This window comes from Trichosurus vulpecula, chromosome 5, assembly GCF_011100635.1.
Source record: "Trichosurus vulpecula isolate mTriVul1 chromosome 5, mTriVul1.pri, whole genome shotgun sequence".
In the NCBI taxonomy this organism is placed as follows: Eukaryota; Metazoa; Chordata; class Mammalia; order Diprotodontia; family Phalangeridae; genus Trichosurus; species Trichosurus vulpecula.
The window spans coordinates 177,772,797-177,795,031 of record NC_050577.1 but is presented as its reverse complement, the minus strand read 5'-3'; the positions used below and the strand labels follow the sequence as shown (position 1 = coordinate 177,795,031).

Here is a 22,235-nt window from a genome sequence, read left to right as displayed (position 1 = left end):
CTTAAGTTGTATGCAAGGGAATCTGCAATACAGTAATAATGTTATAGTGAGGGCAGTAGCTCTGGACTTAGACTCACAGAACCTGGGTTTGAATGGAGCCTCTGCTTTCAATTCATAGTGGATTTTGATCAAATCACAAAACTTCTCTGGGCTTTGGTTTTCTCATTTGAAAAATGAGGGATTAGGTTATGTGATCTCTCAAGTACCTTCCAGCTGTAAAATCATAGTGATATCATAATCTCATCTTTCTAAATCTTGCCCCACACATCCCCAAGACTAAGTTTTCCTTCTTTAATTAAATAATCTGAAAATACTTTCATTAGCAGGCATTTTCCTAATACTGTTTATAACCATCATTGGCTAGAATAACTGTCTTATAAAATAGCTAGGTATGGTGTGATTTAAAAGTTTAGTCAAGGGTAAGGAGCAGTTGAATAAATTGCAATAGTGTAGTACCTCAGAGCTTGAACAAGTGAAGCTCTATTTTGTCAGGATAAGGAGCATTTGCCCTAATGAGGCCAAATCAGGGATGTTCACACACACACACACACACACACACACACACACACACACACACACACACACACACACACACACACACACACACACACACACACCACCTTGCCCAGGCACTGCCAACAGCATCTTATTGTGGTCAGAAGCAAAGTTGATTTTTTTATTATTTTTCCTGTGTGAATGCAGATTTTAACTTTTATTAGAAATTAATGAGTTTTGAAACTGTACTGTAGTGTCAAACCCATAGTAATGGATCCTAGCAGTCCATTGCATATTGACTTAGAAAACAACAAATTAACATTATCTATGTTGTATTTTTATTTATTCTATTAAACATTTCCCAATTACATTTTAATGCCTTTCAGGAGTTTTGCAAGCTGGGTATAGAACTGAACTATGATGATTGTATGGAACATCTTAAAGAATTTGAAATTCAATTTCTATAACTGACGTCCACTAAAGTCCTACTTTGTTATCTTATGGTAAGATGACTCTGGGTCCTTTAAGGTTGTATTAATGGAGCACAAGGCCCTGGTAGGTCCTACCAAGATGGTATGGCTTTGAGTATGGTCCAGCAATTGATTCTCTGCCATCAGAGGAAAAGCCTGGCTCAGTTTGGTGAGGCTCATCACAAGTAATGATGATGATGATATTGATTATGAAGATGACCTCCAAAATCACTCAAAAGAACTTAGTGTACTACCCAGACATGAAACTCAAAGACAATGAAAGATAGCTATTACCCAGAGTGTGCTATTCAGTTAGCTGGCCAGTAGGAAGCAGTATGGTACAATGGAAAAAGGATTGGCTTTGGAGTCATACTACCTTGGTTCAAATTCCAGCCCTGACACTTTGCTACCTGTAGAATTTTGGGTCTGAGTTTGCTTCCTCATCTACAAAATTAAGGAGTTAGATGAGCAAACCTCTAGGGTCTTTTCTAGTCTATGGTTCTATGGTCCCAATGAGCTTATCTGTTAGTACACATTCTTCACACAGACACTTCAGATGAAGAAGGCACTGTATTCAGAATTTAACAGAAATAGAGCAGGCCAGATTGCATTTGGGAAACTGTGCAATGTTCATGATTCTTTTTCATGGAAAAGTCAATTTTGAATGTCATCAATATTCTTCTAGTGATGTTATATGTCTGTGAAACATTCAAGAATGAAAGTTATTGATCATCTAAAGGGTAATGGAGAGTCGTGGTGGGCATGACTAAGATGCAGGATATTATGAACAAAGTATCATGCAAAAAAACCACAATAGATATTATCAAAGGACTGTTGGACTGGAAAATGAAGTGAGTCGGTCATCTAGTCAGAGTGAGATAAATCTGATGGCTTGCCCACGTACTTCACTGATACCTAATACATTACTGAGAGATTTAGGAGGTCTTCCATATACTGAGTGATCCCCTTTATGGAAGACATGTAGAAAAACATGGAATAGCTGAGATGAGAAGGTGGGTTTCAATTTGCACAGTTGGAAGAGATACTCCCACGTCAATGAGAGCAGAGAACCATCAAAGTATTGTTGTAGCTTATGAAGATTGTCGTCTACATGGGATAGAAAGTTGGGCTTTGCTTCAGTAATAGTAAAAGAAGAGTTATCTATACCAATGGGATCATGAATCCTTTCAAGTACTGAAGTATTCTATAATTGTATATGTGGGGCCAAAATGTTAAATCATACAAGATCACCTAGCTCTGCAATATTGATCTTATTTTTTGAAGGTTTTATTATCTGCATCTTGCCCTAACATGCTTAAACATGATATTTATAAGAATGACCTTGTAGAATGAATGAGGGCAGGTGACAAAAATTTAGTTTTCTTTTCTCATCTGGCCCTTCTAGATAGTTCTGAATATTCTTTTATAATTTAATATGAAAAGTATTCTTCCTTTGGGAAGGGGTTAAACATCTTTGATACATTTTCAAAACCTCTGATCAATAGTTAAAATTTCAATTAATACCAACATTTTATCTCATTTTCCATAAACTTGTTGGCCTCTCTTTTCAACTAAAGGAATAGCATAAATAAGACTGCTGATTTCCTTAGGTACTGCATACACAAATCAAATTGTTCCTACCATGTGCTTATAAAATATAATGCTACTATTTTAAGTCTCTCAAGACCTCCTGTCATCTTTAGGCCTTTTTAATTTTTCAATCTCAATATGAGTTTTAAAAGCACATATGTATTCAACAAAATCTTTCTATGGGGCTTACTTTTAGGTTTTTCTTCTATCTTTTAAAATCTTAGAATATAAATAGCTATGAAGCATGTTTCAACAACAAGGTAGGTAAAAATTTCCATTTGCAGCCACATTAATAGAGAACATCTGAATCCAAAAAATAAAAAGAAAAGAAAAGAAATGAAATCACTTTCCAGTTAGGTTGTCAGTGTAGCATGCATAAGCTCCAAAGAATTAAATTCCCACTGTTGTAAATCCATTGTGCTTCATGTTATAAATAAGAAAATTGCCTTGTGACAGCTAAAATTCAGTAGCATTAACAATTTTTGCAACCCTCGCTGTTTTTTTTTCCTACACTAGTAGAAATTAACCCATAGCAACATTATTTCCTGTGTCCCCAACTTATTTACTATAATTAACAGAATATTGCCAATGCTGGACCGCCACCGCAGACATTCTGATACAGACAGTGAGACAAACATGATTCCTATTAATTTCTATTCTTTCCCAATCATTCTCTTCAACTGAAGACATTTCAGGTTGCTTGAAGAATGTGTAACATGTACCCCAAAGTACTCTTTGTAGCTATTATATTTTCATTTGTGGTCTTCTCAACCATGAAAAACAGTTGTAAATTGTTCCCAGAGCAAAACCACTTAACATCTTGGCACTTGGTTGTTTTTAAGTTTGTAACAATAGGCACTGTTCACTCCCCTCGATCTCAGTTCTTTATTCTGTAATCAAGCAGGGATACTGATGAAAGGCTAGTCACGGCTTCCCCCCATGGTATCAGTGCAGTGGCATGTGATGATTCACATGGGGTGTGTTTGATCCAAGAAAACCCAGTCTCTGCTTATTTTTCCTTTGTTCTGTCATCTGCAGTGGAAGGGGGAGGGGGAAGGAAACAGAGGGAGAAAGAGATAGAGAGATAAGCTGATTTCCTCAACTATTAATGAATACTATTGAGCTATGATAGGCATGGCTTAATTTTTTTAACATCCTTACATTGCTAGTTACCCCAGAGAAACATATACATATGACTAACCTTAAGGGATGTGTCTACCAACATTCTAGCCTGCGGCTAGGGAACAGGAGACAATGATTTCTTTAATATATAACTGTGTCTCATGAAAGTATAAGAAAAAATAATGGAGATGGGACCACACTTACAATTTCATTGGTTTAGGGATATATTAGTGTGGATCAATACCTTTTCGGCAACTAGCAGCCTTAGAGTTGCCTGGTGGCCCTGAGAGGTTAAGACGCGCTAAGAGTTGCCAGTCTCACATGTAACATAACATATGTATAACCCAGTTCTTCTTGATCCTGAGGACAACTCTGTGTCTGCTAAGCCAACTTACCTCACTGTAATACAGTATATTAAGAGTAATAACAGCTATTATTAGTAACATGGTTATTAATAATATGGTGCCATGCAAAAAGGGATTGACTTGTATGACTAGAACATAATTAATGTTCTGCTTTCTTGGCTGATTACAGCCAGAGAAAATATTATCCATCAAGATTTAAGCTGGACCTGCATATTTAGTATTAACTTTTTCCAGCCTTTGAAAGTAACTCCTTGGAGGGTAAAGAGCTCAATACTATTGCAGAGCTGCAAGTAGCATGATGCACTTGGGGCTGGGCCCTAGACGCTAACATCCTCAGAATGTAATTTCACTTCCAGAGGAGTGCACATCCCACCTCACCCCTCCAACCTATCCCAAGGTCAGCAACCTGGTCCCAGGTTCCAATACATCCAACATCCTGTAGCCGTCATACCTCTTCTGATACTGATCAGCCCTACCACAATACTATTAAAGTCAGCTCTAGCTCTCCCCCAATATACTCCTCTAGACTCCATTTTCATTTTGCCCTCTTAAAATCTTCTATGTTGTGACACAGTAGAAAGATTACTGGATTTAGATCCAGGGAATCTGCGTAACTTTGAATAAGTCACTTCAGCTCTTTGAGCCTCAGATCTCTCATCTGCGAAATAAGGGGATTAGATTAGAGGAACTTTGACCTCCCTTCTGGCTCTAAATCTACAATCTCAGTATCCTAGCTCTCTTCTCAGATACTTTCCACCTTCTGGTGACCAAAAACTCAAGCTTTCTCTTGAAGAAACCACATCATATGGCACCCTTTCCAAGACTAGATCTCTCATACTCTCATACTCCCTGACACATGGGGCCAGATGAAGGAATTTCTAAATCTCTTTTTTGCCCCTGCCATTTTCAGACCATCCCACTTGGATGGAATGTGGTCACCAGGATGACAATCACCTCTTTCTTCTCCTTTAAAGTTCATGCTGTCATGCCCAAACTCTTGTTGCTGACATCTACGGACCAGGTCACTCTCCCTCCTCTCTAATAAGTTAATAACCTGGTTCATACTCTTTTCCTTTACCTCAGAGTGCGGCCGTTAAGGTCCCCAACTATCTCAATTCCTATGACCTCTGTCTCTAGTTTACCTCAGCCATGCAGGGCAGTGGTCATTCCTTGGAGTACCCTCTCATCTCTTCACCATACCCCCATCGCTTGCCCTGGCTCAACTTAATTTCCCCCATGTACTCCAATTCCTACTTAAGGCTTTGTACCGTTCTCTTGAAACATGTGGTCTTCAGATGGAGCTTTGGTGTTACTAGCCAACGCAGAAGATCTTAATCAGACCTAATTTTGTTTCATTCATTGCACTTGAATGGAAAAAAAAAAATCCCTTTTGATAAAGTTTTCTTTGTCAGAGTCTCCTGGCCTCCACTCCAGGCATACTCTACCCACTCTGCGAACACTTACCTGTTCCTTGAGCTCAGCTAGCTGACCAGACAGCTGTTTGACCAGACTCATAGTTGATTCTAATTTCTCTTGCAGATTTCTAATTTCATTTTGCTCGCTGTCACTTTCATTGCTAACTAGAGACATGGCTCGCATCCGAGGAAACCAGTCCAAGTTCTTCTCCTAGAAACACATATCCAAATTCAAGGAAAAAAGGATGTGTCCAGGTTAGAGAGCATGAGATTTCAGAAGTCAAAAAAAAAGAATGGCAATTTCTACTCATTGTTGTGAACATTGGACTAAAGTTTGCTCACAGTGTCAGTTAAGGTGTAAAGTGTTTGGTCTGACGTTGATCCTGTCATTGTCAGGCAGACAAATTGCAAGGGATTAAGTAAAGCTCCTTACGTGGTGGGGGAAGAGGGGAGTAGGAAGCAGGTGAAGCATTCAGTACAGTGCCATGAACCCTGAGGCTCGAGAATCTTAATTGGAAGATGATGATGTAGGGTCTAGTCTGGAGGCTGAGAAAGGAGATCCAAGTATGTGTGGGTACAGCATGAGCTGTTTCCTGCCCCCTGGCAATGGCAATAAAGGCAGGAGCGTAGGATGGGGGAAATAAAGGAGTGGCAACACAAATAATCTCAACTTTTGCCAGCCACCCACCTAATTCCACCCCCCCCCCCATTTGAGTAGTTCTGTCTCTGAGCTCAGCTGGAGGAAGAGAAAAATGGCAGGGCATGGCCTCAGGTTACTCAAACACTTGACTCTGCTTCATTTTGAAACATTTCATTAGAGCCCGGCAAGTTTCAGAGTTCAACTTCTCCAGAACACAAGGAGACTTTTTTGGGGTGAAAAGTCTAATTTTTTCCAAGGTGGGGGTGGGTGGGGAGAAGCTGGTCCAGTAGTGGCTCATTACTCCCTAGCTCTTTCTGATGGCTTCTCCTTGGAAATTCTGCTGGCCTATTTGTAGAAACTGTTGACCTTGGGGATATTTCATCTATTGACTTAGCCTCTGAGGTAAAAGACATCTTTCTCTCCTTCCACAGAGCTCACTACTGTTTAAATGTTATTTTCTGATGGCAGGATGGCAGGATTTTCTGATGGCAGGAAATACTGTTGCTGTGGCCAGTTGTCCTTCATCTACAGGTAATTTAGAGAAATCAGAAGCTTGAACTGGGCTCACACAGGAAAGAGATAGGGCCTAAATCCATGATTTTACTGAAATTAGATACTTCCGGGGGAGAAATTCTCTCTACCAGTTCAGGTAGGCATCTTCACTGCAACTTAGAACTGAGAGCCCTGCCCAAAGCCACTCTGTGAAAGAGATGGGACTTGAACCCACTTCTTTGTGGCCTCTAGACCACCTCTCCACTTCACCACACTACCTCACAGACATATAAAATCATGCACGAACCTACAATGAAACTGAATGCAGCAAATTGCATTACATCTATACATGAAACTCCCCATCTTGTCTATACTAGTATAGATCCTTTTCAGCCTAGCAGTTCCTGAGACATTTACTACCTGAACTCCTGCTTCTGATCCAGATGCTGCCTTCTGCCTTTGGCTCTTCACCTCGGTACCTGACTCCATTTCTGTGCTCTGACACTTCTGGTGGCAGTATCAATCTTTCCCCCTCCTCCACTGGATTACTTAATGTCTTATTCCTTCCATGTCCCAAAGTCACACCTTTTCACTGGCTGCCCATCCCCTACACCACCCACCCCCTCGTCCTGTCCCCCAGTCATGTAATGCTTACCCTCCTCATCTCTGTCTCCTGGATCCTTTGGCTCCTTCAAGAATCAACTAAAATCCCAACTTCAGCATGAAACAGTTCTGCTCCCATTCCCGTCCCCCAGGGCCTTCCTTCTGAGATTACCTTCCATTTACCGTGTGTGTGTGTGTGTGTGTAGGGAATAAGCATTTATATAGCCCTTACTATGTACCAGACACTGTCCTAAGTGCTTTTACTCTAATTTGATCCTCACAACAACCCTGTGAGGTAAATGCTATTATTAGTATCATCACCATTGTACAGTTGGGGAAACTGAGATGAAGGTCAAATGATTTGCCCAGGGTCTCACAGCTAGTGTCAGATTTGAATTCAGTTCTTCTTAACTCCAAATCCAGCCTTTATCTCTCTCACCATCAAGTGCTTACCTCTCTTTCTCTCTCACTCTCACTCTTGTTCTCTCTATATATAATTTATATATCTTGAATGTACATAGTTATCTGCATGCTGACTACCCCATTAGAATGTAAGCTCCTTGAGGGCAAGATCTTGTTTTTGTCTTTTTTATATCCTCAGGCTTAGCACAGTGACTAGTGTTATATTTTTAAATTATATTTTTAATTTATGGAATAAAACAAGCATTTCCATAACATAGTACAATAAAAAAGATGATTGTACATGAAACTGCAAATCTACTATCACACAACTTGCTATTCCTTTCAAATATACAATAAATATAAATTTCTTTTTTTTCTTCCTTCCCCTCCCCCTGCACTAGAGATGGCTACCATTTGACATAAATAGGGATGTGTATGTATGTATACATATATATACATATATGTAAAACTGTTCTATGCATACTTCTATTTATTGGTTCTCCCTCTAAATGCCAATAGTGTCTTTCTTCATATGTCCTTTATAGTTAATTTGGGTGTTGATAATAGGCAAAATAACTTATTAACTCAAAATTGTTCTTAAAACAATATTATTGTTATTGTATACACTGTTCTCTTGGTTCTGGTCATCTTGCTCTTCATTATTTCACACAAGTCTTTCCATGTTTTTCTAAAATCATTGAGCTCATTTCTTTTAGCACAGTAAGTAGTATTCCATCACAATCATATATCACAACTTGTTCAGCCATTTCCCAGTTGTGATGTACATAAGGGAGAATATTCTTGTAATACTGGAAGGGTGAACTGGAGGATGGAGAGAGCCAAGGCATAAAAACATGTAAGGAGTTTACTGCAATAGTCCAGGTAGAAGACAGGAGTAAAATGGACCAAGAATGCAGGAAGAGCAATTATCTTAACCAAAGTGATGGGATACCTCTTCCTCTGAGGATGGAAAGGGGAGAGATTGGCTTATGATATTGAGAGATCCTGAGCAGGAAAGTTGAGGGAATTGCTGTAAGATAACTTCAATCTTCTCAATTAAGTCATCAATCAGTCAACAACCATATATTATGCACCAGTCAGTGTGTACTCATTTTTTCCTAGCAGCTCCCTTGATGCCTACCTAATATTTGCCTATCACTCAAGGAATTTTCCACTGGTTCACCATAATTTCGTTATACTGTTCCCTTCCATGTACTTACTCTGTGGTCTATTTAAACTGGAACCACTGTGTGAACTCTGAACATGCCCCACACTTTCCTATCTCATTACCTATGACTGGAATGCATTCCCTTCCTTTCTTCACCTATTGCACTTGATGTCTGTTGGACTGAACTAAATTGAAACTGCAGAAAGGAAAACAGTCCCTCCTTTGGGGCTGTCTTTACATATGTGCTTATTCTGTGGAGTGAAATCTTTACTTTTTAAATCTTCTGGACCCTGTATAAAAGAGGATGGGGGTTCCTAAAACAGTAAGTTGCCACCTGTTCTGGCCAGACTTCTTTGAGGAAAGTAGTAGTATCACCTACTGCCCTTCTCTGATGTAAGTACTGGAGGCATGTAGTGATTAAAAGCATCTTTTTGGTTTAAAAAAAAAAGGGAGGGGACAGGTCAGAAAGGAAATAAACTTATAACATTGAAGGAACATGACATACAGAGATTAAGGCAGTCAGTGTCCTACGGCATACAGCAAGTTTCCCTAGTCAAACCTATGACATCTCTTCCTTTGTCATGTTTTACTAAAGATTTTTAAAGTTGTTGCATCCTCTTCCTTCCTTCTTCCCCATTCCTCAGGGAGAGAAGCCTCTTCTAAACCGTCAATCAGAGTAAAGCAATCGGTCAGTAGTTCTGTGTCCTAATCTTCATTCCTAAAGAACATATTTCATTTTTAAAGGTTTGAAAGAAGGGTTTTTAAGGGTTTGAAGGAATTTACGTAAATTGCATTTTGGAAATTTATAGCAAAGCATGGACAACGATGAAAAAAGCTAGAGAAACAACAAGCTGTTGCAATGAAAGAAGTACGTAGCCACATGGCACTTATATTTCATTCTATATGTAGCAGAGAGCTACTGAGGGCTTTGAGCAGGGGAGTGAATGGTCCAACCTGCTCATTAGCAAGATTTTAGAAACCATATGAAAAACTGGAGAAATGTGAGACTGATGACAGAGAAATCAGTTAGAAGACCATTACAATAATTCAGGTTAGAGGTGAAAAGATTTGAACTAGGGTAGTGGTGGTATTAATAGAGGGAAGGGATTAAGATGGGTAGCAACTGGTGGGGAATTTTAGGAATGAGAAGATTTGTACATGTTTACAGTCAGCAGGGACAGAAACAATAGATAGGGAGATTGAAGATTAGAGAGAGTGCAAGTAATAACGGGTCAATTTGCTGGAGAAAACAGTAGGATATATGTATGGCGATTGGTCTTGATGAAGAGAATGGCAACCTCTCTATCAGAGACTGAAGTAAAGGGAGAGGCATTAGTCAAGGAACTGTGAAATACAGAAAGAATAGAAGAGAATGTTCACAGTGAATGGCATCTATTTTCTCTGCAAAATATGAAGGGTCTTCATTTGAGAGGGTGTGACAATGTTAGCCAGTCAGTCAATAAACAGTGTGGTGCTGTGAGATGTTTGAGGAAAGAAAAGGTTTGGAAAAGCTTCTGTGCTAAGTAGGATAGGGAATCAGGAGGATCCAAGTGAGATTAGGCAATGAACATTTGTAGTGGATCCCTTCAGCATGGTTGCTGGAACCTTATGTGGCACATTTTCTGTTTTGTTTATAAATATGTTTGTAATTTGCTGGATCCATAGAACTATAAAGAAAATTGATAACACAACACAGAAAATATCAGAATTATCAGAAATAAACCAAAATGGAAACCATTATTATATCTGCATTTGTTTTGTTTGATAGGATTTAGCATTTGATTATAGATGCTTATTTCATCTGTAGTCTTGGTTACTTTTACATTCTCTTTTTTTGACATGTCAAATTTAAACACATTATCTTGCCATCTAAAACTCCCCTTCCCCTTCTTTATTTCTCTTAATAATACAACTACCCGCCCAATATCTTTACTTGAAACCTTGGAGTCATCCTTTACTCTCCCTTACATCCAAAAGATTGCTAAGTCCTATGGTTTCTGCCTCCACAATATCTCTTCCATCTGTCACCTTTGTTCTCCTCCCACTGAAACTACATTTGCTCATGCTGTTATTCCCTTCTACCTCGACAATTGTAATAACTGGTCTTCCTGTTTCTAGTCTATGTCTTATCCAACTCATCCTTCATGAACTCTCTTCTTTGATGTCAAAGACACCACCATTCTTCTAGCTTCCCAAGTGGATAATGTTGGTATTATCCTCAATTTCTTATCCTCTCTCACACCACTTATCTAATCATTTGCCAAATTTTGCTGTTACTACCTCCAAAACATCTTTCACATTCAACCTCTTCTCTCTACTTACACAGCTACAACTTCAGGGCCTTATCCTCATACATCATACATCATACAAACAACAAAAGTAGTGTGCCATCTATTATTATGATTCTTATTTTGAAGAACACCTTGAACTGCTTTGTAAAACCCCAGGGTGTCTCAGAACTCAGTCCGAGAAACAAAGTAGAAGAGAAAGAGTCGATGCTAAGGAATTTTAGTCACACCTTTGCTGTGGAAATTGAAAGATTTAACCACAGAGGACATTCAATGGTCTAAAGGACATCATTGGCCTTACCATATTGACCTTTAAATCTGTATGCTACTCATCACAAGAGTTCAGTTTGCTCTCTGGTTTCTCAGTGTACACATGTGTAGCATATCTCATGATTATGCACAAGACAATTAATGGTGAAGCACTAATTTTGGTTAGTACTAACTCATTTCCTCATTTCACGAAGAATGAAAATATTTGACTACAGGATGATGTGAAGGGAAGTTCTGGAAAATTAACCATTTTGTTTAAGGTCATAATTTTGCGAAGATTCCAAGTTCTTTAAATGCAAAATCCAGAGATATTTTAGGAAAAAACTAACTAATCATTTCTAGTAAAATCCCTTGAAGAGGCAAAGAACAATCTTGGACCTCTCTCTTTAAAAGATGTATTTTTATATACATATTATATATACTGGTATGCAAAATATATATATTATGTATATATGCATATTATGTATATCCTGATAGAATATAAGTTCATTGAGAGTAGGAATTATTTGTTTGACCTTTGTGTATCTAGTGCCTAGCAAAACACTTGGCATATAGTAGGTACTTAATAAATGCTTACTGACTGACTCTGAAGAACAGAAAATCTACCATGTTCAAGTTAAAACATTAAAAAAAATTTAGAAAAGGGAGTTAACTTGGTTCATACACACCTTAAAGGCAAAATTAGGAACAATAGGAAAAGTTGCAGAGAGAAGAATTTAGGCTTCATATAAGTGTTTCCTAACAATTACAGTTTTCTAAAAGTAAAATGGGCTGCCTTGGGAGAGCATATATTCTGCATCACCTGAGCAAAGGTTAGATGAGTATTTTTCTAGTATGCTTCAGAAGGAATATTTTTGGATATTAGTTGAAATTAGTGGTTTTGAGAGGTCCCTTATAACTTTCAAATTCTCTTATTTCATTTTATATTTATTCAATGTTAGACTTATTAAAAATCTGTTAGATTTTAATAATTAAATTACATCGTTAGGACTAGCACCTTAAGTAATTTTAATATACGTGATTACCTGTTGTCTATAGTACTTAGGGAAAGCAACAGGAATTATAAAGTCCTTAGAACACAATTAAGATCTAGAGCTGGATAAATTTGAGGGAAGAAATTTACTAACTTCTGATTTTGTGATACCAATGTTTAATAGTAGACCTTCTTGAAAAGACTACCATTAAAATATATGGAAATATTCTACCTCAAAAACAAGGTTTTTTCCCCTTTCTTCTCAATCACTTTTTACTTATAAAATTTTTAGCCTATGGGTCTCATGTCTCTTTGTCTTTCCTGAGATTTGTTTTGCCAATCCTATTGGTGAGGCTGAGAAATTTACATGGTACTTCAATTTCCCCAGAGGTTATACTTTTTACATTTTTATTTCTTTTTCCCCCTTTTTTGGACATTAGATCCAAGTAGCCCAGATTACAATTAGCAGGTTTTGTTCTGAGAATGGAAATATTATATATATATAATATTATATATTATATATATTATATTATTTGGTATAACATTTTACACACCTTCAAGATGTTTTAAAATGGTGTTTCTAATGAGCAAAAGAAAGTTTCTGCTATAATAATGATTTTATGCTAAGCAAATTATTAGGAAAAGGAATGATACTTGTGGAAACAGGTCATTTTGATTAATCTTATGTAAAGGCAGGGGAGGAAAGGGATGCCACCTTCCTGCATATCACAGCTTCACTTGACTTTTCACTGTTTCATTAACCATAGAGACTGGGACTACAATTTAGCAAGTTAAAGTAACTAAGAGAGGAAAAACACACCAGTGTCAGAGTTAAAAGTATGTTACCATATACCCCACTGATGCTCAACAAATATTAAGCGAAGATGAGGGAGAGAACACACAAGCCATGTTTTACTTTTAGGTAGTTCAGATCCAAGACCACTTTTTCCTAGATGAAAGTGGTATGGACTATGAAATGTATTCTTAGTTGGAAAGTGTGGAAGGTAGAAGATACAGTAGAAAAGATCAAATTATATCCTTTAAAAATTAAATTTCTATTCAATTGTCAGAGGAAACCAGAGTTGCTGGAAAACAAGTTTAGAAAATTTGAGGCAATCAATTTTATTTCTTTTTTAAAATAAGTTTTCATTAGTCTTTTATCTTTTTACATCACCATAGAAGTAACCCTGCACTCCTCCTTCTCCCCCCTTCACAGAAACATCCCATATAAAAAAAATATTTTAAGACAAAAAGAAAAGAGGGGAAAAAACCAGAACTTGTCATTAGATTCAAAAAGTCTGTAAATAAATATAATATATAACACTTGTGGACCTCCCACCTCTTTTCAGAGGTGGGAGGTTCTTCTCATCTCTTCTTTTGTGCCATGCTTGTTTTTTGTAATATTGTAACCATTCACTTTTTTTTTCTTTTTGGTGGGTAGTCTCTCCATTTACATTATTGTGTTCATTATGTATATTGTTTTATTGGCTCTGCTTACTTCACTCAGCATCACTTCATGTAGATCTTTCCATGCCAGAAGGCATCCCAACCCTCCTGACTTGGTGCCTAATTAGCTTAGTACCAAAAGGTGTGGAAGCCTTCCTATGAGCAAGCTTTCCCTAAGCAAGATTCCCTTAATGAGCTCCACTTGAGGCCTATTAGTGGGCAGGGAAGATCTTATTCCCCATTAACCTTACAAGCAGGAAATGGCAAACCACTCTAGTACCTTTGCCAAGAAAACCCCATTTGGGGTCATGAAGAGTTAGACAGGACTGAAAACAACTAAACAAACAGAATATGGATGATATATGTAGAAAGTAAGTTACATAAAAATGTCAGGAGAAACTCAGTATGATTCTACAGTGGCTTCTAAAATGCTATGTTCTTTCTTTACATTTATTATTATTATTACTACTATTATTACATTATTATTACTTTACATTATTTAGATTCATTTAAGTACAGTATACACAGCACTCAATAATGAGAATATCTAGCATGAAATATAATGGAGGAATGCGTGCCTGAGTCAAAGGTCATGAGACATATAATCTACAGTCACACAATCCTGATACTCTCATTGGATGTATTATGTTCAAGCAGATACCTAATGATCATCTTTTAGGGATGCTGTAGAGGGAATTTCTGTTTTGGGATAACAATTACACAATAACAATTACAATTACAATTTACAATTCTAGGATTCTGTTTTGGCCCTATCGCAGAACGGTCTGCCCAAGTTTTCAACATGCTTGTGTGTGGGTTCCCCCGCACCCTGCCCCAAGTCATCTATCTGGAAATCTGCAGGTAACTTTGCCCTAAGCAACCTTAAAAATGGGATTTTGGTGATTCAAATTGCACTCTGCTTCAGATGACACAATGTAATAACCATTTTGTGATTTAATCATACACAATAATTTTGCCCAGTGCAGATTCAGCTAATCCACAATTTGATAAAAATTCATTCTAAACTACAAACCAAAATAGCTTTTCCACAAATCCAGTTTGACACTTTAATATCAAGATCATGTATGATAACCAATCTCCATTGTATACAAATATAAGGAAGGGAATTAGGAATTGGGATGCATCTATGTGCAACTAGATGCATAACTCAAGGAAAATAAAAAATTGATAGCGATTACAGATAAATATTTATGTAGAAAAAAACACTAAAATACTGCCAATGGTAGATTGATAAATCAATATCTTTTTAGCTAGTAACCATCAGAAATCTTTTTACCACAAGACCAAGATTGGAATTGAAAGAATTAGAACCTGTATTTAGTAACTGCCTTTGTTCTGCTACTGTTGCTGTTGCTATTTGAACTCAATTATTCTGAAGGTTACAGGGTAGGGCTTGATTTACACAATGTAACAGAGAATTGGGAACATTTACTAAAATACTATGAATTTATTTTTTAAAAGAATGAAAATTTAATCAGAGGAAAAAAATGAATATTATCAATAACCATTAAACCTTAAAAATACCTATAGTGCCTCAGTAAAGGATAGCCTACAGTTATCACATGATTTTATGTTGTGTTGTGTTATGTTGTACTTTTAGCTTGTCAGTTCACCAATTAAATTTTTTAGCTCATCTGATTTTCTGACATTTACTTTAACTATCCTCTCCATTGCTTAAGCTAATTGTGATTCTTTAGCTTTCTCAAAATTTATGCTGAGGAAGAGGAAGACAACATGGATGACCTGAACAGTGTCATCTTATTGATTATGTCACTGTTCATCAGGAGACTCTCACATACATTTGATGACTGCAGTTGTGTGAAGTATTGAGTATTAGATTAACTAACACTGTTCAAATAGTATATTTAAATCAATGATGTAATCAATATCTAATTGGACATCCAAATCACCTAGTGGGAGAATGCAGATATAACTAAGGAACAGGATTATAATATCTTTCACAAAACTGGATTGGAAAATCCCCAAAGTAGCAGCAAAGTGAATCATTAATGAATAAATCTTTGCAATGTACTCTAGTAGTTACTCAATAAACATATAATTTGGGGTGATACGATAGCTATCTTCAAGTATTTATTACTAGGAAGAGGGATAAGATTCTTTTTCTGCTTGGACCTGAAGGGAAAATCTTGGAGTAATGGGCAGAAGTTGCAGAGAGGCAAATTTAGGTTGGATGTAAGAACAAATTTCTTAACAGAAGTGATCTTGGAAGATGGTGGACTTCCAGCTTCTTTGGATATTTCTAAGCAAAGGGCGGCTGACCACTTGTGCCTAGAATGTTGGAGAAGGAATTTTCTTTCAAATATGATTTGGACTAGGTGGCCATAGAGCTTCCTTCAAACTCTGAAGTTTTGTGATCCTATGAAAATGTTACCACAAGGCCCTGTTATAGAAATATCTCAAACGTTAGTCACTAGGTGCTACCTCCATTTGCTCATGACTGTCTCTTGCTAATCCCTTGGTTTCTAATCTCATCAACTACTCTGTTGGTTCACCAATGAACTCCTTACACTTTAAGTCTTCTGGGAAATTCAACTAAACATGTTATGAATGGCTTTAAAAATCCTAAAAGTAATTATCAATTAGCTGCTATATGGATAATTGAGTTCTAAAAACACTTCTTCATGAAGATATGCAAAAGTCTGAATGGCTTCACACATCCAGTGCAGAGTGGTATACTAACTTTCTAAAGGCTAAGGGACTTGAACTTTCTATTGATTAAATTTAATTAAATTGACAGTATATATGTACTATGTCCAGATAACACCGTGTTAGAGGCTGAGAGGGGGGAGAGAAATATTAAGTAAGACACCACTCCAGGATGCAATCTCAAGAGTTTATAGGGGGCAGATATAACAAACACACAAATAACTACAATAAAAAATAGAACCTAAGTATGTATTAGAAGTATACCAAAATTACTATTCAAAGTTCACAGCAGGAAAGCCTCCTAGCTTCTAAAACCATTTCATCAGTGTAACCTATGAACTGCCCTGAACAGTTGTCAAGATAAGGATTAATGGTGATGTGTTCTTGGAACATAGTAACCCAAGCAGCTATGCTTGGTGAAACATAACTCTGGTGGGCAGAAACCCAAACAGCTGCAGTACCAAGAGTGGAAATGGGACAACTTCAGGAAGAATGAGCCAGAGAAACTTTAGGAGACATTGAAACTTCAAGTGATAAGAAAGAGTTTTGAACTGCTGTAAATGCTACAGCAGAAGGAATGACAGCTTGGTGGCCAGTAAGAAATGGGGAGGCTCTTTTTGAAAAAAAAAATATTTCTAGGCAATCACAAATTGAAGAGGCTGAACTACACACACCACTAGACTCTGCAAATAGCAATTATAGTCACAAACCAGTCTTTATATGTATGCAGTGTGGAAAGAACTGCTGATGATGCAGAGTTTGTTTTCATTTATATACCCATTTTTATGTCACTCAATAATGCTTCACTTTTCATTTTTATGGCAAACCATTAAAATATAAGGATTTTTATTCATCACAGAAATGAAAACAATTCTTAAGGATAAAACTCAGTATAAAACTCCAGACACAAGGTAGAGCCTTCCAGATAGAACTTCATAGACTGCTGTATCTGGCAGACAGAGAAAGCTGCTTGGTGTTTTCACCTCCACTAAAGTCCCCACTAGTCCAATCTTATTCCACTGTGTCATGGAAATGATCTTGGATTCATAAAGCTACACCAGTGGAGCACAAATTCTGATGAATCTTACCAAGGTGCAAAATACTCTTTATTTGAGGCAGCTAGATGGCACGGTGGATAGAGCACTGGCGTGGAGTTAGAAGATAAATTCAAATCCAGTCTTAGATGCTTATTAGCTGGGGGACCCAGGGCAAGTCAATTCACCTTTGTTTGCCTTAGTTTCCTCATCTGTAAAATGGGGATTTTAATAACACCTACCTCCAAGGGTTGTCATGAGGATCCCATTGGATAATAATTGTAAAGTGCTTAGCACAGTGGCTGGCACATAGTAAGTGCTATATAAGTGTCAACTATTATAATTATAGTCTTACCATTGGACTGTATAATCTGTTCTACAAGGGTAAACCTCACTAAGTTTGAAGGGATTCATTACCAGGTTGGCCTCAGGAAGTTGAATTTTTTTGGCCATAGCAACTCTCAAAGATTACCTGCTAAGTCATAGTGGGTCATGAATTTACTGTTGGAGGGAATACTCGCATTCAGGAAATCACAGATTCTTAAATAAGTATTTTCATATACTATGCAGTAGCTTGTGACAGTCCTACTGTCTTGCATCCTTAACCGCCTTCTTGGATCTTGAACTGAATATACTGTAAGCACCTCTAACTCAACATGTCTAAAAGAAAACTCATTTTTTCCTCTCAAACTCTCCCCTCTTCTGAACTTCCTTATTACTTGTCAAGAGTACCACCATCTTCCCAGTCACCAGGCTTGCAAAGTCAGTATCACCTTTAACTCCTCATTCCCACTCAGCCCAGCCACATTCAATCTATTGTCAAATCATATCATTTTACCTCCTCCTATATGTCCCTATCTCTCTTTTCACCACTCTTTGTTAGGACTTCATCAGCTCTTGGCTGGACTATTACTATACCCTTCTTCTTGGTCTCTCTACCTCATGTCTTTCTCCATTCTGATCCATCTCCTGCTCAATGACCAAAGCAGTTTTCCTAAAATGCATATCTAACCATAATGGGCTCCAGTGGCTGCTTATTACTTTGAGAGTCAACTATAAAGTCTTCCATTTGACATTCAAAGTCCATCACAACATGACGCCTTCCTATCTTTCCAGTCTTCTCTGCTCCACATACTCTACCAGACAGCTATATGGACCACCTTGCCATTCTTTATACACTACACTCTTATTTCCTAACTGTGTATTGGCCATCCCTCATACCTCAAATGTTCCCCCTCACATCTATTTCTTAGATGACCTGGCTTCCCTCATGACTCAGCTCAAATCCCACCTTGTTCAGAAGGCCTTTTCTAATTCTCTCTGCTGCTTGTACCTTCCCCTCTCAGCTTATTCTACATCTATGTGATATATCTCTACGCAAGCTCCTTGAGTACACAGACAATGTTTTTGCCTTTCCCTGTATCTCCAGAAATTAGTACAGCGACTAGCACATAGTAAATACTTTAAAATGCTGATTGATTTACTTTCATTTAATTATTGTATTGTTATTAGCATTTCACATATATATCTGCTCCAGTTGTCTTTTTAACTAGAACATAAACTCCTTAAAGGCTAAGATTATATTATACTATTTTGTATAGTCCATAGTACTCAAACATAGGCAATAGTATGAATAAATCCATCCATCTATCTAGGCATAAAATCAGCTAACATTTATTGAGTATTTGCTATATAAAAGGCACTGAGCTAGTAGGTTTCATCATGCTCACCCAACCAAATGTCACAGCTGGGATTCAAATCCAGGTCTTGTAAATCCAGCACTCTTTCATCATACTTTAGTGCTAGGCATAACTGTCTTTTTGAATAAATACTGAACTAAATGTTCTGTAGGCATCTCAAACTCAACATGTCCAAAAGAGAACTTATCATTGTTCCCCTCAATCAACCTGATGATTACCAGGGATTCTTGGCCCACTTTTTGATAACCACTAATTGATTATAAAAGTTCTAAACCACTGAGCTCATGACAGGTTCAAATTCCAGTTCTGCTACTAATTATCTGGATAACTTTAGGCAAGGGAGTTAATGTTGAAGGGGCTACGGAAAGATACGCATAATGGTGGAGCTGTGATATGGTCCAATCATTTTGGAAAGCAATTTGGAATTACATTAAGAGCATGATTTAAAAATGTCTATAACTTTTAATCTTGAGATAGAAATAAAGGGTCCATATACACCAAAACATTCATGGCAGCACTTTTTGTGTTAGTAAGGGTGAAATTAGAATGAATGCTGATCTTCCTTTCCAAACTCTGCCTCTACCTTGCACCCAGACTAACATTCCAGTTTCTGCCTTGGGCTCTTAAGATCCTAATTGCTAAGAGTTGTCCTCCCTGGGCCTTAGTTACCTGAAAAATAAAGTTGGACTAGGTGATAATGTTCTTTGTGGCTATTAATTCCTAAAATATATCAAATATGGTAGAATCTCACCTACTCATTCTTGGCCACTCAGATCTTTGCTTTACCCAGGCCAGTTTGCTCAGGAGTAGAAAGTGGGTGATAGAGCATGATAATGATTTGGTATTGCTTCTCCAAATTAGTTCCTGCCCTTTTCCCTGAAAACACATATTCCCAACTCAATCCCAGTATTTAGAACTATTTACTGCTGTCCCTATCATCAATGACAACTCTTGTCAGCAATAGGCATTTTGCCACTAGCTGCTGCAGGGTTGTGGTGTATAGAGTAGAGGACTGATGGTGTGTGGAACATTAATGTTGGTGGCAGTAAATAATCTTGGGAGCAGAGAAAATAGTCTGAGCGATGAACCTATTTGTGTTTATATTTAACTACATATGGTCTTAGAAAATGAAAATACTTGAAGCTTTACTGCACTATTTCAACAAGATTTTGAAGAGACAGAGAAAGAAAGGCAGGACACAGATGATAAAAGAAGGGAGGCAAAGATGAATAAAGATAGGAATAGTTAATGTTGAAGGGGCTGCAGAAAGATACACATACTGGTGGAACTGTGATATGGTCCAATCATTTTGGAAAGCAATTTGGAATTACATTAAGAGCATGATTTAAAAATGTCTATAACTTTCAATCTTGAGATAGAAATAAAGGGACCATATATGCCAAAACATTCATGGCAGTACTTTTTGTGTTAGTAAAGATGAAACTAGAATGAATGCTGATCTTCCTTTCTCTCTGCCTCTACCTTGCACCCAGACTAACATTCCAGTTTCTGCCTTGGGGTCTTAAGATCCTGATTGCTAAGAGTTGTGGATATCTAGCCTGAACCAGGTCCTAGCATGCTGCTTGCAGGCCATCTTTATATCATGCCAGTATGCATACTCAGTTATCACCACTTCCAGCCCAATCCTACCCTTTTCTACCTCCATATCTGGATAAAGTAATCTAAAACAATAGAACCATTCAACTGATGAGGCAATCACTTGTTCTACTCTCCATCCCTATGCCTACCAAGATGAAAACATCTCTCCCAGTCTTCCCCCTTCTTAGAGATCTGAATCTCCATTAGTGCTGTATTCAATACTAGGTACCACATTTTAGAAAGAACATTGTTTCATGTAGAGGACAAGCAGGGTGGTAAATGGGGCCTCAATATAATGACATATGATAATCACTTGAAAGAACTGGACATAGTGATCTTGGAGAAGAGAAGATTTAGAAAAACTTAAAGGGCTATCATCTGTGAGTGGATTAGATTTGTTCTTTTTGGTCACCAGGGGGTAGAAATAGAATCAATTAGTGAAAGGTTCAAAGAGGCAGATTTTTGGCTCAATTTGTGGGGAAAAAAACCTTACTAACAATTAGCACTATTCCAAAGTAGAAAGGACTGCCTTGGAACATAGTAGGGTGACCCTAAACAAAGATCTTTGAATTTTGGATGATAATCCACTGGGTATGTTGTAGAGGGGAATCTATTTCATTAGGTATTAGGTGTTAGGTAGCCTTTGAGGTCCCTTCCAAATCTGAGATTCTGCTGTTCTATGAAACAAATATTAAAGTGAGAAAGAAAAGAAATAATAAGGGTGAACTAATAGAGTATATGAATTCATTTCAATTCAACCACATTTATTAAGTTCATATTCTGTGCAAGTTACTCTGCTTGGTGATGGGGATTTAAATACAAATAAAAAACAAACATAATGTAAGACAAAGAGCTTACATTCTAATCACGGTGGGGTGGGGATTACAACATTTATACAGATTAGTGTAAACCTTCCTATGTGCATGTATATCTCCTACCCAAGGGGTAAAAGCTAATTCAGAATACTTCAGAATGCTGTGCAAGTATTTACTCTACCTTGCACTGCCTTGTCATGTGCACAAATTCATATTAATAATACTAGGCATTCTTTTGATTTACAAAATTAAAGCAATGTAATTTGCTTTATTACATAACTTCTTGCTGAAATTGTGCTATATGGGTCAAAATGGAAGATGGGGAGGATGATAAGAGCTATATTGCTTATTATGGTATTTTTAAAAGCAGAGAGGACTTATTCATCAGGTGGAGAATATTCAGGCAGAGGGTTTATAGTACTCTATATTTTCCTGGGAAAACCTTTCCTCCATATTAACAGTGAACACTGTGACACAGAAGGAGAACTACCTACCAAGTCAGGGGATTTTAGTTCAAATCCTAGCTCTACCATTCTCTAATTGATAAATGGTCAAAAGATATCAATGAACAGTTTTCAGGAAAACAAATCCAAACAAACACAATAGCCATATGAAAAAATGCTCTAAATCACTAATAATGAGAGAAAAGCAAATTAAAGC

The 22,235-nt window shown here is 37.4% G+C and overlaps 1 protein-coding gene across 1 annotated transcript in view; it reads right to left on the bottom strand.

The window, feature by feature from the left end:
• Nucleotides 1–810: 810 nt before the first annotated feature.
• The window catches only part of ITPR2 (inositol 1,4,5-trisphosphate receptor type 2), a 545,841-nt gene continuing 524,416 nt past the window's right edge, over nucleotides 811–22,235 (bottom strand). Inside the window, exons 56-57 of the mRNA XM_036758879.1 lie at nucleotides 5,507–5,668; nucleotides 811–3,587 (exon numbers count right to left, since the gene is read on the bottom strand). Of these exons, the coding sequence (XP_036614774.1) occupies nucleotides 3,501–3,587; nucleotides 5,507–5,668 (249 nt within the window). The 3' untranslated portion in view covers nucleotides 811–3,500. The remainder of the gene's footprint in view (nucleotides 3,588–5,506; nucleotides 5,669–22,235) is intronic.